This window comes from Ochlerotatus camptorhynchus, unplaced genomic scaffold, assembly GCF_037179485.1.
Source record: "Ochlerotatus camptorhynchus isolate MF236.1 unplaced genomic scaffold, CSIRO-AGI_Acam_v1.1 ptg000276l, whole genome shotgun sequence".
NCBI lineage: Eukaryota > Metazoa > Arthropoda > Insecta > Diptera > Culicidae > Ochlerotatus > Ochlerotatus camptorhynchus.
In genome coordinates, this window is record NW_027040765.1 from 1,438,929 (window position 1) to 1,460,506 (window position 21,578).

At 39.2% G+C, this 21,578-nt stretch overlaps 1 protein-coding gene across 1 annotated transcript; it reads right to left on the bottom strand.

Moving 5' to 3' along the window:
• Positions 1–7,875: 7,875 nt before the first annotated feature.
• On the bottom strand, positions 7,876–21,163 carry LOC135706219 (cystathionine beta-synthase-like). The gene is made up of 5 exons (XM_065227783.1): positions 21,007–21,163; positions 9,402–9,508; positions 8,428–9,328; positions 8,029–8,357; positions 7,876–7,964 (listed from the first exon to the last, which is right to left on the bottom strand). Exons 1-5 carry the CDS (start codon positions 21,147–21,149, stop codon positions 7,885–7,887), a joined length of 1,560 nt encoding a protein of 519 aa, XP_065083855.1. The 5' UTR covers positions 21,150–21,163; the 3' UTR covers positions 7,876–7,884.
• Positions 21,164–21,578: the final 415 nt, after the last annotated feature.

Sequence of the window (21,578 nt, forward strand, 5' to 3'; positions counted from 1 at the left end):
CCTTTTATTTGAAATGACGTTTCACATTCATCTAGTGATGTCCGATTTTCATTCGAATAATCGTTTAATCGATTAACGAACCGAAAAGTAAACTATTTATAATCGGTTAGATCATGCCGATATAAGCATTAACATCTCCACAGGATCATCACCGATCGTTTCAAACATGTGCTGCACTCTCATTGCAGCACAGCGAACAAAAAATAATCGATTAGTTGTTAATCGAGTAATTAAAAAATGGGACATCTCTGATTTTGGTTTGATTGTTTTGATAAAAATGAGCGCAAAATTTCATCTCTTCCGAGGGGGCAGCAAAACCACAAAATTACCTTGAATACGGGGGGTTTTCATTGGATGAAAGGGACCGTGAAAGAAGACACTAAAATAGAAAGTTTTTCTTCCGACAGTTTCATCTTATTATTCATCTTTGTATTAAGTATGTGTCCGACACATAACTATCATTTGTTGATCACATTGCAAAAACTCATGTGTGGGACACATAAAAACAATCTTTGAAATTTTATCAGTGTATAAAACCTGATCAACCATTTCAAGCTGAACATTGCATTATCCCTGGGGGCAAGACAGCTTTTGATGATGAGTAATATTTTAGTTAATTTTGAGCAACTCTGAGTAACTCGAGTTGCCCAACATGCGATGCACGGCAACACAGCAACTTTGTTGTGTTTATTCCCCAAATGTCAAAGAAAGACGTTCAACGGCGAGGGGGGCGACACATCTAAATCTCAATTCTAGATGCTCAAAAAATCTCACACTAGCGAATCAATCTTCGAAAAATCATCTTTAATTTCTCGTATCTACTTGCATCGTGCTTCATCTTTTTGCAGGAAATCTTAAAATAGACGTAAATCTTCCTTCTATTGGCGTTGACGGCGACTCTGTAGCTCTTTACTCCTATGAGAAAATCCATAAGCAAACGTCAGACTGTGCGTGAAACATGGCGGACTTTGTACTATCCTTTCACTCCACCGAAAATTTCTATAAGAAACTGTCTATATTTGCTGAAAGCGCAAATTTTTCGACGGTGCCGTCAACGCCAATCTACTCCGCGTGCGTGCAGCTAGCCACAGAAAAACACAATCTTTTCTGCATCGTAGATAGAGTCGTCCCCCTCGTTCAACGGTGATAAATATTTCTAAATTCTGCAGCTTCCCATTGTCGAAAGGTGAATCCTGATGAAAGTGGGCGTCGTAGTGGAATAGCTGTATAAATAAAGAGAAAAAATGGTGGTTTACACTGGATAACCATCCATAGATAGATCCCATGACCTTTCTACTGCTTCGTGCCAATCCTTTGTTAGCCGTTTTCATCCGAATCTAGTGCAGGCTGTTATCGGTCGACGTTGACCATAGCATTTGCAGATTCAAAATATGATAAATTTGTCGAAGTGCATTTGGTTAAATTAACCACAATTTGAATCTTCGAAAGGCATCAATGTTACGACTACTACTTTGTAATAGTATTCTTTTACTTTTGTCTGAATGTCCAAGAATTAATGCAGAACTTTGAGGCAATAACCTAATAGTTCTGCAATAATACTTGGGCATTCAGAGAAGTCTAGAAAATAATGCTGGTTGTCATGGTTTTCAGAAAAAATAACTATAATAACTATACATTGTCATCGTATAGCCATATTTAAAATTTTATGTTTCCTTTATGGAACCAAATCAAGCTCTCATCCATCTTGAATTCGCAACTTATTCATTCTTATTTGAAATGATGAAATTTGCAATAAAGCATTTTTACCTTATTTCCCTTCAAAGCAAAGTTCTTAGATTTCGCTTAGATGTCATGCTGTGAATGAATTCAATTAATTAAATAACGATTTGCATCAAGAAATTAATAAAAATAATTCAGATTCTCCTTCTCCTCTGACACATAATGTTTATTCACACTGTAATTTGTATTTGTTGATGTATGTAAGGCCAGACTACTTTGATCATTATTGACTAATTATGAGTTACTCAAGTTTACTCGGAGTGAAAATATTAACTTTCGGTACAGCTGGCTTTCCCCTAGCATTATCCTTAAAAAAATGTGTATGGTTATGTGAAAACATAAAAGCCATGTGTATTGAGCCAATTTAAAATCGTTAGTTTCCACCGTTTGGTAGTAACGAGGGTAGTACACAGAAAAAAAAGTTGTTGAATATTACATCCAAACTGCTGCAACCAGGTCAATCCATCGGTTGTGTAATATAACGTTGTACGATGTACATCGATTTTGCGAACAAAATTACATCCATTGATGTAATATTGTATCTGCTTTTTGCTATTACATCATTATTTCATACATCAGCTTGAATTACATTGATCGATATTACATTTTTTTTGCTGTGTAGCCCCAAAACAGTCGAAGTGCGATTCGCCACATACGTCTTCCATTTTCTCGGGTGCGATGAAAGCCACCCTAGAACGATTTCTGAGTCTGCCCAAGCGTCTCACTTAACCTCCAAATGTGATAGCAGACACTAGTTGGATTGGTGCCATCTTGGTCTTGCTTGCAACAACTGATACAAAAAAGATACCTTCTTCATCGATTGATCTGACCTACACAACTGCCGCGTACGCAGCCTCGAATGTACCATAAAACTCCAACAGTTGCATTTTTCCTCAATGGTACCAAATCAAACAAATATTAGTTTTCGCGTGTGGATAAGTGTAAATTAAGATTTATCACGTCTTAAGAAGTTTTTTTTTGTGATATTGTAATTAACGTGAAAAATCTGGGACAAGAATTTGTTTCGAGTAGCTGTGTTGCTGTGGTGTCGGTCGGTTTTTAATTTCGCTTGTTTGTGGTTTTTTTTCTTGGTGCTGGCGTTCTGCCTTCCAAGCAAAAATTCGGTGCAAATGAAAAACTTCGAATGTGATTCAAAATGTCGTGTTGGGTTGTAAAAACAACGCGGAAGATTTTTTTTTGATTACCGCGAGTGAACTAACCGGTCCTTTTTCGGAGGCAGAATTTGGTGAGATCCATCTGATTTATAATCAATCATATTGTATGTGAAAGTAACCTCGGAATGGACGTGAATTACCAGGCACTCTGAAATGGGTTGGTGAATCTGCAGTAGAGCTATCGCTTTCTAACTCCCGGACTAAACTTGCTTTAAATTATTACATCAAGGATTGTTGTAAGCAAACTTCTTCCATAATACCACTGCCGGCCAGTGGGGGTTAGATTGAATACACACATACATACACACACACAACAGTTGCATTTTTCCTCCATGGTTTGCAATCCATCTGGGGATACGGATATTTTCGATTGCTTGCATGCTCGACTAGATTTTGTTCCATTCTTCATTTTAGGAAGCGAATTATATTCGAACCATTTTATTTATGATTTGAGAACTTTAATGGTAATGATTATGGTAGTCGGTAAGGTTCATACACAGACAAACAGACATAACACTGGCAAGTTGTTCTTCGAACAAGTATTTAACGGTCAATTCAAAAGTATCTTAGCAAAAATTCCCTTGCGTTTGACGTTTACACACTACCGCCATCCGTTCAGCGTACTGCCCACCACAGTGTACTCAGCAGATGACGGTAATGTTTCAGCGGCAATGTTTTACAGTGAGAAAAATTCAATGTGTTACACACTTAAATTTTTTCACCGAGATTCCAACAGTCGAGTAGTTCTGCGATCTATTTTGCAAAAACGTTTTACTGCGATATCAGCTAATATACAGATATTTTGCAGAGATATCATCAAAAGTAAATGCCGAGGTAATCGGCTTTTGGAGATTTTATCGAGCTAGATTAAGTGTGTATGTCTGTATGTATGTGGTGCATAGATGGTTTTGTAACATCGATCAACTTTACGTGGAATATATCGCGAATAGGTTGCCTTTAAACGAAGACAACAAATCAAGAAGACTGGCAACTCTTCCATTTTCTCATACAAACGCTATGAGACAGGTACAATCGCGTCATCTGCCGCTCAAAGGTAAATGCTTCGAACGAATTTGATAGCAAAGATTACATCCTCAGAAGAAGGGTTTGTGTATTTGTTCATTTTTCTATGCGTTGCTTCCACCTTCAGTCAAGTGCAGCGCTACTGTATCTGTCGCTTAGATTCTGGCAAATTTGCCAGTCTTCTTGATTTGTTGTCTTTGCTTTAAATTAATGATTTCCAGTTCGCGATATATTCCACGTAAATTTGACCGACAATACAAAGCCATCCATGGACCTTACTGACTTCCCATTAAAATTCTCAAACCACACATGACTCATAAATTTCATGTGTGCTTCTGAGTGGATTCTGTTTATGTATAGTCACATCAAAATCATGTGGAATTTCACATGGAAATCCGTCAATAAAAATGTGTGGAATTTTATTAATGTTCTTGACAACCTAGGGGCATCCCACTCTAAACTTCGTACCTAATATCAATAAAATATTTGTAAATCCCGCGTAAGTATTCTTAAGTATTTTTAAGTATTTTCAACCATGGCTATACATTTCCATCGAAGTAACACTTATTTTTTGATAACCGGTTGCTAAAGCATGTGTTTGTTGTTGTCGGTCGTCTTGTATTTATACAAATAGGAGTGTTAAGTATTTTTATTATGTGTTGGAATTAGTATTATTTAATTTATATTTTTCAGCGATTCAGCTTGTAAATATGCTTCAAGAGCTAGTTACAAAGAATGATATTTTCAGTACAAGTTGAACGATATTTACCGACCGACTGATCTCAAAATGTGTATTGGCTCACATATAACCGCTCGGTGCACAAAGATCCTGCGATGATGAATATTGGTGTATTCAGATATGAATGACAACTAGTCCTTTTCTCTTTCTCTCCCTCTCGTACCGTGGACCTACCTAGCAGCGAATCATCTGACTACAATTTTGTTTTTGCAGTATCGAGGAACTGTTGCCGTGAAAACGTGCAGGCCTGAGCAAATGCAGGAAGAAAAGTTTGTCGATCTACTGGGTGTTGAATGGGAATGGCCGTTTTAACTCTCCTTTTGAATAAGCTACTATAATGTTTACTTTGAAAAATTAATGCAATTATTATATCACATTGAACACAACGTTTTACTTGTTTTAATTATACGTAGGAAAACAACGAAAACTAAATCCATTCGTTTAAATAATTCTGACTATGTTGCTTATACTGTGTCTAGTGGCCTTTATGGTTTATTAGGGGAAGAAGGGACATAGTGAACAGGTGGGGCATAGTGAGCATTCCACACTTTGGCTCTGGATCTCCAGCTGCATGAAACAAATCAACTGGTAGTAGGTTCAATATCACTATGATATTGATCCTACCACTAACCAATTTGTTCCGAACGGCCGGAAGTTCAAGCTGGAGCACGGGATGCTCACTATGCCCCTCTTACCCCTATCTACTGTAATAAACAGTATCTGCGTTTAGAAGGTGGAAAGCTAAGAGATTTGCGTTTCCGCAATACGCCCATATTCTCGTTAACATACTGTCTGGACGTAAACGAGAATATAGGTGATAGTATGGTCACATGGTTTCGTACATCCAATTATGTTCTTATCAGGCATTTTCATGGTCACATAGCCAAGAACCGAGCGGAAAAAAAGAACAACACAAAATTCACTATTAGATTGGTTATACAAATTATGGAACTGGAACGAGTAACAACAAAGGTTCCAATGCCTATCAGAATTAATTCTTTCTGGTACATGGTGAACAGATTACACCGAAGATGGTTCGGAACACCTAAAGCTGTTCACGCTCTTAATCAAATGAATGTTAATTGTTTAACAATTTAACCAATATCCACACAAAACGCCTGACATTGGATAAACAAGCAAATTAAATTGACATAGCAACCAAGCAAATAAACTAACGCTAGATATTTCTTAAGTAATTTTAAGTATTTTTGGGTATCTTAGATATCACTAAGATCTTTATATGTATATTAGGAAAAATACAAAGTTTAGAGTGGGATGCCCCTAGTTGACAACCCATTATTTGTAAGGCTCATTTCCAAAAAAAAAAAAGAACATAATACATAAGTTTAAAACTTTTTCACACAAACGTTCATATAAAGTTCCATAACCATTTCAGTAAAAAATAATCAGGTACATAAACAGATATCAAAACTTCATTCCCATTTTCACCCACTCGCCATCTGTGAGTCAATCGTCTATTTGATTCTTCAATAGTAATGCAATGCAATGCAATGTAATGCAATGTTCAGCTTGATTTGCCGCTCAAAAAATCGATTAACTTGCTGCGATTATCTGATAATCGCAGCAAGTTAATCGATTTTTTGAGCGGAAAATCAAGCTGAACTTGCATTACGTCCTAAGTAACATTCAAGACCAACAATTGAAATGCCTTAGCTCCATTTTGTAAACAAACCTTGTTAGGCCATTTTCTCGCGTACCGAAGTCCGCAAAGGCAAACCAACATAATGGACAGGTAGGGGAAATTCTCCTCTACCCGATTGTGGTTTAGGTTTGCGAATGAAGGTTTCGGTTCGCGAGAAAATGGCCTAACAAGGTTTGTTTACAAAATGGAGTCAAGGCCATTTTAAATGGTTGGTCTTGCATTGATCGATTCTCTTCATCGACTTCCTATTTCGTTAATAACTTGAGCACAGAACCGTTTCTTATCATGTTTGTCGTATTAGAAGATACACGAAACGAAAATCAATTATTTGATTAATGTGTTTCACTTATTCATTTTTGCCAAAGCATCAGCCTTATACATTCCATTAGACAAACCACATAGGTCCTCTTAGAATGCATTAAAGGTATGTGTGACCGCTTATACATTTCATTTGACACATGATCTTTATTAACTTTTTGCATGGCGTCTGCTTATTAGTTGACTTATACAATTTATGAATAATCAGCAATGGAAATTTTCCAAAAGGTATAAGGAGATTTCTATCCGTGTAGATAATAGCTTCATAGCTTCTTTCGTCGACCTGTGAGCTGAAAATAGCTGGGAATGTCATGGCCGTGAGGATGCAAAGAGAAAGTCTACGAAGAGAATCTGCCAATGTTAGTTAGGACCTAATGCAATGTTCAGCTTGAAGTGGACAATCAAAAATTCAGTGCCATAATTTCAAAGGGGGAGTAATTGCATTTGTAACCAATGCCTTAAGCCGTCAATTTCTCGCAAATAAAAGCTCACTCATGAAAATTAATTGCACCAACAGATAGAAGAATGTTTCCTCTACCAACTAGCATTGTTAATTTGGAGGAGTGAGCTTTTATTTACGAGAAATCGACGGCTAAAGCCATTGTTTACAAATGCAATTACGCCCCTTTGAAATGTTGGCACTGAATTAATCGAGAGTAAAGAGCCTGAATTTATAAAGAGACGACATGTCAAAATTGGAACAATCGATTGTCTGTCAAAGTCATAGGAAAAGTCATTCCAAACGAACAGAAGACCTGTCAAATAGATAAGATGTCGCCTCTTTATAAATTCAGGCTCTTTAATCGAGAGGTTCCCCCCGGGAGAGCGTGTACAAAAAATCGATCTCGACCTCGGAGACGCCCAATCCTAGCTTTACAGCGCGTGGAAATTTGAAAAAAAAACTGTGCGTGGAAGTTTTTTTTTTTCTGTTGGTGTCCGGATGTTGTTTTTTAAATATGTCAGCTTTAGGTAATAATTATACATAATAATAATAATTACAATTATTGTGCATTAGCTTTGGAAAGAAATACCAATAGTGATTGAAATTTAGTGTTCAAATTAATTGAAAATGCAGCATCACTAAGGTAAGTCGTGATATTTTCGAATCAATTACCTATTTCCAAGATTTGTTTCATAACATATATTAAGCTCATACTATTTTACTTATCACTTAAAAATTGTTGCTTATTACTAATGTAGTTTAAATAAAAAACTGATTCCGGTGTTCAAACATCGGTCATGTAATGCAAAATATCCCTCTGGGTGATCAATCCGACGACCAGCTCCGTCTGTTCCTTGTTGCCATCTGAAAATTATAGTTTCGAAAAATTAGGCATTTCATATTTTAAACAATTTCCAATCAAAATTACTTATGATGTTCGATTCCGTCACCAGAACGAACGGATCCTTCTCCAGAATGCGAGCAACTCGTCCCATCGTGCAGTTGCGGCCAATTTTGACAAACTGCTTGAAGATGGCACGGTAAACCGGATCCGTTGGTTGAACCATACCGTTCAGCAACTTTCCGATCAGATTTGCCAGGTACACCACACCTCGGATCGAACCGTCGTTATTGATGACAGGAAGTTGGTTGAACATGCGGCTCTTCATGATTCTTACGGCTTCATTGATCGAAACGTCCACGGTGATCGTGACCGGCGTGGCCAGGTCTAGCGTTGATACCTGGTTATTCCACCATCTAGGTTCGAGATTAAATGATTAGGTAATATATTATCACGTTGTCTCGCTGGAAAATGGTTCAAACTTACTTGTGATTTTGAACATTGACGGATTCCATGAAGTTTCTCGCTTCCATCCAATTGTCAGACACAAACTTGGTCAGGTGGTTACGGATGTTATCCGGCAGAATAACTACTGCATTTTGGCCTTCCTTGAGCTGCTTGGCAGCTTGTAATGCAACAAAGGTATTGCCCCCAGCGCTTCCACCGCAAAGAAGTCCTTCATCGGCGATCAGCTTGCGGGCCGTGGTTAATGCATCCTTATCGTTGTACTTGATCCACTCATCCACCACACCGCGGTCACACACCGTCGGAATGAAGTCGTATCCCACGCCTTCTACTTCCCAGAATTTGCAGCTAGTCTTGTTCAAACTTTCCGGAAAGGCCATGATCGATCCCAGCGGATCCGAACATACCACCTTGCATTTCGGGTTGTGTTCTTTCAGCTTCCTACCCAGTCCGGTGGCGGTTCCTCCGGTTCCGGCTCCCATAACCACCATATCAACCTTTCCGTCCAGCTGTTTGATGATTTCAGTCGCAGTTCCATCGTAGTGAGATAGCGGATTGCCCGAATTGGTATACTGGTTGAGGATGATGGCATTGGGCAGTTCCCGTTGCAGTCTCTGGGCAACGGCAATCAGCCCTTCCGGTTGATCGAAGCCAGCTTCGTTCGGTGTTCGGATGACTTTGGCGCCCAACGCTTGCAGGGTGTCGACCTTTTCGTTGGACATCTTCTCCGGCATGACGATTACGCATTTGTAGCCCTTGACGGCGGCCGCCAGGGCCAGCCCGATGCCGGTATTTCCGGAAGTTGGTTCCACGATGGTTGCGCCCGGTTTCAGCAGACCCTTCTCTTCGGCTTCCTCGATCATCCGGAGACCGATGCGGTCCTTGACCGAACCGGCCGGGTTGAGGAATTCGCATTTGACGTCTGGTTAGAGGGATTAGAAAGGGATAAGGATTCGCATTTTCGGAAGGTCGGTATGAATAGAGGTTCTACTTACAAACATTGCACTTCACGCCGAATTCTTTGGGAATTTTATTTAGCTTGACCAGGGGTGTGTTGCCGATGGCGTCCAAAATGTTGTTGATGGCTTTCGCGTGATAGACTCTGCGGGAATAGAACGGAATATTTTACTGTAGGAATGAGGGTTAGGGTGCGTTGTGCCAGGTTGGTCGAGGCAGATTGCATGTGGGAGTAAGTGATGATACTGGACGTTGTTCACTTTTTAATTCACTTTTCAAAGGTGCGTTTCATATTTTCAACAAATTTACTGTTGCATTGGAATACTTTAAATTGTGGTAAATTTAAATATTCCCTCATTTCACATCCCTTGAACCATTCTGAATAGCCATCGCGTTGTAGTTATATCACAGCCCATTGCTAATAATGTATATATCTACCTACATATTTTCCCCGTACAATGAAGTCAACAAAGTAAAAGTGAAAGAAGAGCTGCAAAATGGAGCATATACGATACGATGGAGTGATGGAGTGATTCTCGTTAAGAAAACATCCGGAGACACTGTCTATTTTCCACACTGGTGTTGCGGTTTTATAAGAGCAACTAGGAACTCAAGATCATCATACAAAGATAATGGGCGTCGAAATACCGTAGAACACATCAGAAATAACATGGGAGACTTTCGGGAGACTAGTACCCGTACAATAAGCATGAAAATTAGACAGAATTGTGAAGAAACAGCGGAAGTTGGAGAGATCGCTTTAAATTTTATTTTTTTTATTATTGCTCATATTATTACAAAACAATGCTGGAATTGCGAGGGACCATCAGGGCACTCCCTTAGCTCAGTCGGTAAAGACGCAGCTACAATGCAAGACCATGCTGAGGGTGACTGGGTTCGATTCCCGGTTCGGTCTAGGAATTTTTCGGGTTGGGAAATTTCTCGTCTTCCCTGGGCATAGAGTATGATTGGACTTGCCACACAATTGGGCTGTTTATGGGTATTGAGATAAATACATATTCGTTATCTGCATTAAAAATGGAACCGAAATCCAAAATTTCATCAATTTTGGTACACTGGAACTATTTTAAATAAGTACGACTACATTAGCAAAAATCACCATCTTAGCGCCCCTTGGTGGGATGTTGTATCCAGCATTTTACGAGTGCTTATGGCCGCCACAATCTGGCTGAGTTTTTGGTATGGAACATATGATTTGACGTTTGGGTTGTTTCATTTGACGTATAAACGTTCAAATTTGATCGTTTACACGTCAAACGACACAACCCAAACTTCAGATCTTATGTTCCCTACCAGAAACTCAGCCAGTTTATGGCGGCCATAATCGATCGTAAAATACTGGATGGGAGCGAGCTGTCAACGAAAAGATTTATGGCGGTAAGCTCCAACTCGGATTAACTTTTAATACTGTGCCTGTTTGGATAATCTGCGAATTGTTTGCATAGAATCGTGCTGAATAACTCTGATGTCGACATCAAAGCAGCCGGACATTCTGGACCGGGATTTAATCCGCGGATAATACCGATTGAAGCTTACCGCCATTAGTGTCAACGATCAAGAATTTGAATCTTGATTTAAAAATCGAGATGAATGTCTACGGGATTGATAAAAATATCGTTGGGCTCAGAAAACGAAGCTCTATCAGATGATGTATAAAAATCTGAATATTTTTCAAAGTCGAACAACCCAATTATACTAATGCAAAAATGGTACAGGCATCGAAAGCTGTCAATTAATAACTGTGGAAGTGCATCTAGAACACTAAGTTGAGAGTACGCAATAAGCTAATATGCGATAAGCAATAAGCTTTAAATGCGGAGAGGAAGAAGAAAACCAGGGCACCTGTTTGAAGCCATTTGAACGGGAAGAGTTGCCATTGCGAACTCCCTGTTTATAACATTTCGTGGATAAAGGGCAGGTTTTTCCCCACGCTCATTGGGCATCATCCTGTTCAGGGGCTCGTCTTTTTGACCAATTGTGCGATCATGTTGCTGGAAGGAGATTCTTTACTTCGGTAGGACTTCCCTGAACTTCAGCAGGACTTCCCTGAACTTCGGTAGGACATCCCTGAACTTCGGAAGGACTTCCCTGAACCTCGGAAGGACATCCCTGAGCTTCAGCAGGACTTATCTGTCCTTCGGCAGACCTTCCCTGAACTTGGAATCTTGGAATTGAATTAGTAGAATTATTATAACTATACAAAAATTTTGTTTTTAAAAATATGGTTAAAATTTCAATACTTCCCATTTTGCTAATTTGCAAAGCTTGTTGGTATTGGTGCATTTTGAATTTGGGTGTGGTTCGAACGGGTTTGGAGTCAGAATCAACGGAAAAGCATGAACTTTCACCTATACAACATTTTTTAATTGGGTAACAAATTTACTCTTTATTTATTGGCCACTTTATTCGTAAAAAAAAATCTCGTTAAAATACCCAAAAGTTACCTGGTTTTTATGAAAAGATTAGTAAATGAGATTTAAATTTAATTTTGTAGTTGTGACCTATACACTAAGCCTTTTTGCAAAGCCTGGGCAATGCGATTGTCGAGATATTCACATTGACAAGAATCAATCTTAAAATATACGGTTGTCTGTTTTAAATTAAAATTCATTCATATAGCTACACAACAAGTGATTAATAAAAAATCACGGAGCTATAGAATCATTTTTACGAATTGACCACTTTTACAGATGTTCCGGATCTTCCAGAGGACCGTTTCGTGATCACCAGTGTGTGCATTCTATTCCCAGATTCAAATTTATTCATATAGTATCACAACACGTGATTAAAAAAAAATCGGAGCCTTAGAATCATTTTTACGAATTTACCACTTTTACGGATTTTCCGGACTGTTCCGTGATCCCAGATTCAAACCCATTCATAAAGCTTCACAAAAAGTGATTTTAAAAAAAATGCAGAGCTATAGAATCATTTTTACGAACTGACCACTTTTACGGATGTTCCGGATCTTCCAGTGGACCGTTCCGTGATCACCAGTGTGTGTATTCTACTCCCAGATTCAAATGTATTCACGTAGCATCACAACACGTGATTTAAAAAAAAATCGGAGCTTTAGAATCATTTTTACGAATTGACCATTTTTACGGATGTTCCGGATCTTCCAGAGGACCGTTCCGTTATCACCAGTGTGCGCATTCTACTCCCAGATTCAAATACATTTATGTAGCTTCACAAAACGTGATTTGGTGGGCGTTGGCCAAATTTGGATTTTTCAGATATAATCCTAAATAGGACCTAGATTATTTAATACTCTAGTAACCTCAAGTCCGTGCTCTGTCACAATGTTTCATTGTGATTAATCAACACTCAAAGGGGTAAAATATCAAATTTGGGGTGAATTTGAAAGAAAGGGAACTTGGAGTGTAGAGCGCACTGCCCACTGGACGATTCTGAAGCCTGGCCAAGTGAGTGGGGTATGGGTTTATTTGATTGAACGTCATTTCCAATGTATATATTGATACATTCAAAGCATTGGCATTTGAGATAAGACAGAGATAGGATGCGGAGGGCCCGCTTAGGGGAAGCGTAACCCATGTTATGGTTTCCATTTATTAAATAGTTCAGATAGGCTGGAAATGACAGGTTGGTAGTGAGAAAATGTACCATATGGGGCCCGTTCACTGATCAAAAATCAGATTCATATCGTCAGACCCTGCTCAAGAATAAGGGGATTGACGATGTCTTGTCAAGTTTTATTTTGAATTTGCGTTTTGCATTTAATACTCTAGTAAATCTCGCGTCCGTGCTCATTCACAACAGTGTTAGGTGTCAATACTCACTGGGTCATATGTCTTAGACCAGTTCCAGATTAGTTTGCTATTAATATCTTCTGCATCGCAGTTCGCGATAGATTACTAAATATGGGTTCTCTTTTCCGACCATAATAGTGTGAGGGAAGGGGGTGAGTTCTGGATCAACAATGGAGGGGGGCCCATCGGCATTTGTGGGCAGACCGTCCAGGGCCCGTTCCTCACGGATCGGGGGCTGCTCACGCGGGCCAACACCGTCTTCGTGTAGGTGGAAGTTTCCCCTATCCGATGATGGTGTTGGTTTGCGTGGGTGGCCTTCGCTTTGTGAGTGGGGGGCTTTGGAGCGGTTTGTTTACGAGTGCTGATGGGCCCTTTTCTATTGTTGATCCAGAGTTAAACGTTGCGATATGAGAGCGAATAGAGGCAAATAAATAGGGAAGACAACACCATGACCCAAATAAGTAACCAATGCATGCGGCTCACACTTAACTTGTTCTATTTCTTTCTTTCTTCCTATCATGTACTAATATGAACTGCCTGAGGACAAATGGGAACACGACCAGAAGATCAATAGGAGAAAAAGAAAATTTGAACAAGAAAAGAAGAATTAAACTTGCAAGAGGAAGCAGACAGAAAAGATCATGCCGGTTGGAGACAGCCAATGTATACTGGACGAAGCTTGTATCTAGGAAAAGTCGTATGTGCAGGAAACCGTAAGTAGGATAAGAATCGTAAAAGGTGTGTGCTTGCTTGATAAGATCCTAACTTTACTTTAAATACACGGTAGGAATCGAATATCCATTTATGATTAAGGTTTTGCCCATTTTTCAGTGGGAGTGGCAATACTCATTGATGAGTGATTTATCGTACCCATTTATTAGTAACTTTTAGCAGCTAATGATTAATTGATTTACCTATTTTAGAATTACCTATACTTCACTACAGAACCTCATTTCCTTCAATTACTACTCCGTCGCAGCACACACCTTATATGGATCGCTAACCTTTATTTAGTTTCAGCATTGTCGACATTATAATCAAAAGGTGAGTTTTTAAAGTATAATTACCATGCATATAGATAAGTTAATGTACCAGAACCTGGACGGACACGAGCCTACCCAGGGGAGGACCCGGATACGACCACCCATGTGTGTCTAGAGTATCGCACGAGCTGACGAGTGCAACGGGAAGGACAGTAGGTGTATAGACTAGGGGGTTGGTCCCTAGATAAGCCTTCTTAGCGGAAGGCACAGCCTATGCACTGAACAATTACAATTACAATTCACAAAACGTGATTTAAAAAAATCGCAGGGCTATAGAATCATTTTTACGAATTAACCACTTTTACGGATGTTCCGGATCTTCCAGAGGACCGTTCCGTGATCACCAGTGTGCGCATTCTAATCCCATATTCAAATTCGTTCATGTAGCATAACAACAAGTGATTTAAAAAAATCGTGGAGCTATAGAATCATTTTACGAATTGACCACTTTTACGGATGTTCCGGATCTTCCACAAGACTGTTCCGTGATCACCAGTGTGCGCATTCTACTCCCAGATCCAAATTCATTCACGTAGCATCACATCAAAAAGTCAGAGCTTTAGAATAATCTTTACGAATTGACCACTTTTACGGATGTTCCGGATCTTCCAGAGGACCGTTCCGTTATCACCAGTGTGCGCATTCTACTCCCAGATTCAAATTCATGCATGTAGCAACACAACACGTGATTTTAAAAAAATCGGAGCTTTAGAATCATTTTTACGAATTGACCACTTTTACGGATGTTCCGGATCTTCCAGAGGACCGTTCCGTAATCACCAGTGTGTGAATTCTACTCCCAGATTCAAATGCATTCATGTGATTTAAAAAAAAACTTAGCTCAGTGATCTTGGATCTTTTTTACGAATGTTTAGGATCTTCCGGAGGACCGTTTTTTCGGCCTCTGGGTCGGTAGTTGGATCTCAATCTTGAATTTTCAGTCTTCATGATTAGGTAGGTTATCGCTGGTGGGCGTTGGCCAAATTTGGATTTTTCAGATATAATCCTAAATAGGACCTAGATTATTTAATACTCTAGTAACCTCAAGTCCGTGCTCAGTCACAATGTTTCATTGTGATTAATCAACACTCAAAGGGGTAAAATATCAAATTTGGGGTGAATTTGAAAGAAAGGGAACTTGGAGTGTAGAGCGCACTGCCCACTGGACGATTCTGAAGCCTGGCCAAGTGAGTGGGGTATGGGTTTATTTGATTGAACGTCATTTCCAATGTATATATTGATACATTCAAAGCATTGGCATTTGAGATAAGACAGAGATAGGATGCGGAGGGCCCGCTTAGGGGAAGCGTAACCCATGTTATGGTTTCCATTTATTAAATAGTTCAGATAGGCTGGAAATGACAGGTTCATAGTGAGAAAATGTACCATATGGGGCCCGTTCACTGATCAAAATCAGATTCACATCGTCAGACCCTGCCCAAGAATAAGGGGATTGACGATGTCTTGTCAAGTTTCTTCCTATAATGTACTAATATTATCTGCCTGAGGACAAATGGGAGCACGACCAGAAGTTCAATAGGAGAAAATTCGAACAAGAAAAGAAGAATTAAACTTGCACCGGCAAGAGGAACCAGACAGAAAGGATCATGCCGGTTGGAGACAGCCAATGTATACTGGACGAAGCTTGAATCTAGGAAAAGTCGTATGTGCAGGAAACCGTAAGTAGGATAAGAATCGTAAAAGGTGTGTGCTTGCTTGATAAGATCCTAACTTAATTTTACTACACGGTAGGAATCGAATATCCATTTATGATTAAGGTTTTGCCCATTTTTCAGTGGGAGTGGCAATACTCATTGATGAGTGATTTATCGTACCCATTTATTAGTAACTGTTAGCAGCTAATGATTCATTGATTTATCTATTTTAGAATTACCTATACCTCATTTCCTTCAATTACTACTCCGTCGCAGCACACACCTTATATGGATCGCTAACCTTTATTTAGTTTCAGCATTTTCGAAAAAAAAAAAGGTGAGATTTAAAAGTATAATTACCATGCATATAGATAAGTTAATGTACCAGAACCTGGACGGACACGAGCCTACCCAGGGGAGGACCCGGATACGATCACCCATGTGTGTCTAGAGTATCGCACGAGCTGACGAGTGCAACGGGAAGGACAGTAGGTGTATAGACTAGGGGTTTGGTCCCTAGATAAGCCTTCTTAGCGGAAGGCACAGCCTATGCACTGAACAATTACAAATTACAATTGGGAAATTTCTCGTCTTCCCTGGGCATAGAGTATGAGAGGACTTGCCACACAATTATACAAATGCCAAAATGATATAGGGATGGAAGCTCCTCGGGACGCTTTCAATTAATAACTGTGGAAGTGCCTCTAAAACACTAAGTTGAGAGTACGCAATAAGCTAATATGCGATAAGCAATAAGCTTTAAATGCAAAGAAAAAGAAGATCACGGCACCTGTTTAAAGCAATTTGGACGGAAAAAGTGGCAATTCGAACTCCCTGTTTATAACATTTCATGGATGAAGGGCGGGCTCTTCCCTCCGGTTATTGGGCATCATCCTGTTCAGGGGCTCGTCTTTTCGACCAATTGTGCGATCATGTTGCTGGAAGAATATTCTTTACGTCGTCAGGACTTCCCTGAGCTTCAGCAGGACTTCCCTGAACTTCGGAAGAACTTTCCTGAACTTCAGTAGGACTTACCTGTCCTTCGGCAGACCTTCCCAGAACTTGGAATCTTGGAATTGAAGTAGTAGAATTATTATAACTGAACAATAATTTTGTATTTACGAATATGGTCAAAACTCCATTTTCTAATTTGCAATGCTTGTTGGTATTGGTGCATTTTGAATTTGAGTGTGGTTCGAACGGGTTTGGAGTCATAATCAACGGAAAAGCATGAACTTTTATCTCTACAACATTTATTAATTGGGTAACAAATTTACTCTTTATTTATTTATTAATTAAGTATCCAAAACTTCCTGGTTTTTAAGAAAAGATTAGTAAATGAGATTTAAAATTAATTTTGAAGTTGTGACCTATACCCTAAGTCTTTTTGCCAAGCCTGCCCTAATAAAAAATAACCATAAACGAACGATAACCCAAATCATTGAACTTTTCCACTAATGGTTTGGAAGATTCCCAGAACACGTCGTTAAGCAAAATAACCATAACAATTTTATTAGGGTGGGCAAAGCGATTGTCGAGATATTCACATTGGCTAGAGTCGGTGTATAATGAGTCACGCCAAGAGTGAAGCCAAGTCTACCTATTGAACTGTCAAACCGGCTACCTATCGTGCAAAGTAAATAAACATTACGATGCTATGAAAGGTCCACGAAAGGTATTGCAATAAAATATAAAATATAATCGAAGAAATGAGCATAAACACGCAGTGAGCGTTAAATTGTCATGGGATACGCTCGGTAATGATTAGTAATGAGAATTTCTACTATTTTTTGTTAAGATAATTTGACAAAATCACTGATATAATGATTTACTACAGTCGCAATATTTTTCTCTCGCTAGAAGTCATTTGAAGTTGTTGTAGAAGTCCTCAGTTGCCAAGTGAAAAGAATGGGAATCTTCCGAAAACCGTGATGCGAGTTCAACTGTTTTTCTCTTGGCGTGACTCATTATACACCGACTCTAACATTGGCAAGAATCAATCTTAAAATATACGGTTGTCATCACGGAGCTATAGAATATTTTTTACGAATTGATCACTTTTACGGATGTTCCGGATCTTCCAAAGGACCGTTCCGTGATCACCAGTATGCGCATTCTACTCCCAGATTCAAATTCACTCATGTAGTATCACAACAAGTGATTTAAAAAAAAATCGGAGCTTCAGAATCATTTTTACGAATTGACCACTTTTACGGATGTTCCAGATCTTCCATAGGACCGTTCCGTGATCACCAGTGTGTGCATTCTAATCCCAGATTCAAGTCCATTCATATAGCTTCACAAAAAGGGATTAAAAAAAAATTGCAAAGCTATAGAATCATTTTTACGAATTGACCACTTTAACGGATAATCCGGATCTTCCAGTGGACCGTTCCGTGATCACCAGTGTGCGCATTCTAATCCCAGATTCAAATTTATTCATGTAGCATTTCAACACGTGTTTAAAAAAAATATTCAAAGCTTTAGAATCATTTTTACGAATTGACCATTTTTACGGATGTTCCGGATCTTCCAGAGGGCCGTTCCGTTATCACCAGTGTGCGCATTCTACTCCCAGATTCAAATTCATTCATGTAGCATCACAACACGCGATTTTAAAAAAAATGGGAGCTTTAGAATCATTTTTAAGAATTTACCACTTTTACGGATGTTCCTGATCTTCCAGAGGACCGTTCCGTGATCACCAGTGTGTGAATTCTAATCCCAGATCCAAATTCATTCTCGTACCATCACAACACGTGATTTAAAAAAAAATCGAAGCTTTAGAATCATTTTTACGAATTGACCCATTTTTACGGATGTTCCGGATCTTTCAGAGGACCGTTCCGTGATCACCAGTGTGCGCATTCTAATCCCAGATTCAAATTCATTCATGTAGCAAAACGTGATTTAAAAAAATCGGAGCTTTAGAATCATTTTTACGAATTGACCACTTTTACGGATGTTCCGGATCTTTCACAGGACTGTTCCGTGATTACAAGTGTGCTAATCCCAGATCCAAATTCATTCATTTGATTAAAAAAAAAAAATTAGCTCAGCGATCTTGGATCTTTTTTACGAATGTTTCGGATCTTCCGGAGGACCGTTTCTTCGATCTCTGGGTCTGTAGTTGGATCTCAATCTTGAATTTTCAGTCTTCATGATTAGGTAGGTTAACGCTCCTATAGTTGCGGTACGTTAGAAGCGTTAGGTTCCTATAGTTGTGTATTGAGTCTCCATGCACAACTATAGAAACCTAACGCTTCTAACGTACCGCTCCTATAGAGCGTTTCCGCTATATCAATATTGTCCAAAAAATAACCACGAAGTTCTGCGATCAGTTTCAGCTCGAAGTTCGATGGTAAGTTTAGCTACTAGGGGAAACAGTCCTATTGTTGCGGTACGTTTGTAGCGTTAGAAGCCTATTGCTGTGTATGGAGGTCTCCATACACAACAATAGGCTCCTAACGCTTCTAACGTATCGCAACAATAGGACTGTTTCCCCGGCCGGTGCAAAAGTCTCAAACACAAATTAACAATCGATGCGTAAACTCGTTGCTAACTAAAATAGCAACGACTGAAGTTATCAAAATAGCAACCCATCGGTGCAGGTGCTCTTAGGAGTACGATATCAGATAATAGAATACATTTTCTGTATGATTCATTCAGATCTTTTTACCTTTAAAAAGCTAATCCTTTTTTCATATGCCTCAAATCGCCCATGTGCCAGAAGAAGTTGAACTAGGTCAGGTAAGCCACACAGGCTGTGACAATTAAGCAAAAACAGTAGATTAGATTACAACCCGCTTTGGAACACGCATATTATCGAACTTGCATGAACCTCGGGAAGATTGTTTTCGCCAACAGTACGTCAGTATATCATTGGCGAGCATCTAAATTTCGTCTGGTGGGGTATGGGAGAGAAGTTTCAAAGCGCTTCTAGTTCACGAATAAAGCATTTGTTTTTAAAGAAATTTGATTGTTGTTTGTTGTTGATCGTAACCAGTTTCGGCGAATGTTTTTGAAAATTATGGTTGGGAATTTTATGGTTTTTAAGAAGGCCGCGAGAGGCCAACTTTTATTGGCATCATAGGTGGATTAATCTCTAGACAGTTTAATAAATCACAGTTTTATTTAATCGAGTTTCGAACATGTTGGATTGACAAGAGAGCACCAGTACAACAATTTGAAGAGAAATTTTTTAGTGGTTTTCAATCCACATAGAAATGCTAATCACGGTGACAGACATAATCGATTTGGCACTGCGATATAAAAGTTAAATGAAAAAATTTCACGCTGAATCTTTTCGCTTGTCTCAGAAGTCGTTTCGGTTCTTTTCGAGCCTATCACCAGATATAAGTGGATGATCATTTGATTAAGCTGTTATGACATAATCGGCACTAATCTTCAACTTCTATCATAATTCTCACGCGGACACTCTCTCGTATGCCATTCTGTTCGTTTATTGCTCTTCCTCTTGTTTGAACTTCTAATGAGCAGTATGGGCTTCTACTATTTCTTTGGCTATTACATCCCAACTGAAAATGTCTTACATCCCAACTGCCTTGAATATTTCTACCAATGTTGCAAATGCTCATTTAACACTAAATCATATTTTTTCGTAATAATGAAATGAAAAGATGTTATGATCACATGTTTTACTAGTTAGTTACAAGAAGAGGTTGCAAAATATGTGTTTGACAACGTTACAACGTTTGTCAATTTTGCTTTCTAAGAGTTAAAATCGGCGATTTTATGATCGACTGAAAATTGATTGCGACTCTCAGAAAGCTAAATTGAATAAGATGATGTGTCAAACACATACTTTACTTCTATTATTGTAAAAAAAAATGTCTGAAATGAGTTTCTGCAACCTTGATTTCCACAGTTGTCGAGAAATTTTCCAACTAGGTCTATTGATTGACGTAGTTCAACAAGTTAATCAATATCGTTAAAAAATATTATTAAGCCTTTACTTAAACTTAATGAAAGTTTGAAACTGTAACATTAAAGTTTAACACCAATGACCGAACCAGCTCGCACTAAGCACTGCATTAATTTTTCCACACTTCATATAATTCCAGTTTCAGACACACCATATCTCACACAATCGCTCAAGATTATCTCCGGCGAACAAGAACCACCAACACTTACGGCGCACGGTTCTGATGGGGGCTGGCTTCGGTGGTGCCGGGCTTCCAGGTGCACTTGGAACCCAAATCCGGCCGCACAAAGTACGACTCGAAGTCACTGTGGGGGGCCGCCTTTCCGTTCATGGGACAATTCCGGTGAGCCATTGCTGTTCACTGTTTGCTTTAACTTCTAAATCACTATCTTTCTCTGAAAATCCTTCTGCTAGGACACTTTTCGCCGCGATTTCCGTTTGTGACCGTTCCGAACCGATGTCAACCGAAGACTGATGCCACGGACCGGTGGTGTGAATCAATTTATAATCGACGATGATGTTGCTAAAAAATTTCGGACTAAAACCATCCAACAACCATCATCCGCGGTAGTGCGGTAGTGTGAGCGCGCGCGGTAAAAGACGGCGAAAGAGGAAAATATCCCAAAAGAACCCGGTGAGCCGCGAATGTTGGTGGTTGGTGTGTATGCTAGTTAGTAGAGTATATAAGACGATAGGAGTTTTGTCCCAAACAAGATCCTGAATTAGCAATGGAGAGATGATGCAAGAATTAAACCGATCTACGTTTCTTGGACGAAAGGGT

What these genes read in the sequence shown, in the direction of transcription:
- LOC135706219 (XM_065227783.1), bottom strand. Translation starts at nt 21,149, where the DNA reads ATGGCTCACCGGAATTGTCCCATGAACGGAAAGGCGGCCCCCCACAGT. An exon ending in CCCCATCAGAACCGTGCGCC is followed by an intron (nt 9,509 to 21,006) that starts GTAAGTGTTGGT and finishes CTATTCCCGCAG; the next exon opens with AGTCTATCACGCGAAAGCCA. An exon ending in GACGGAATCGAACATCATAA is followed by an intron (nt 7,965 to 8,028) that starts GTAATTTTGATT and finishes TATAATTTTCAG; the next exon opens with ATGGCAACAAGGAACAGACG.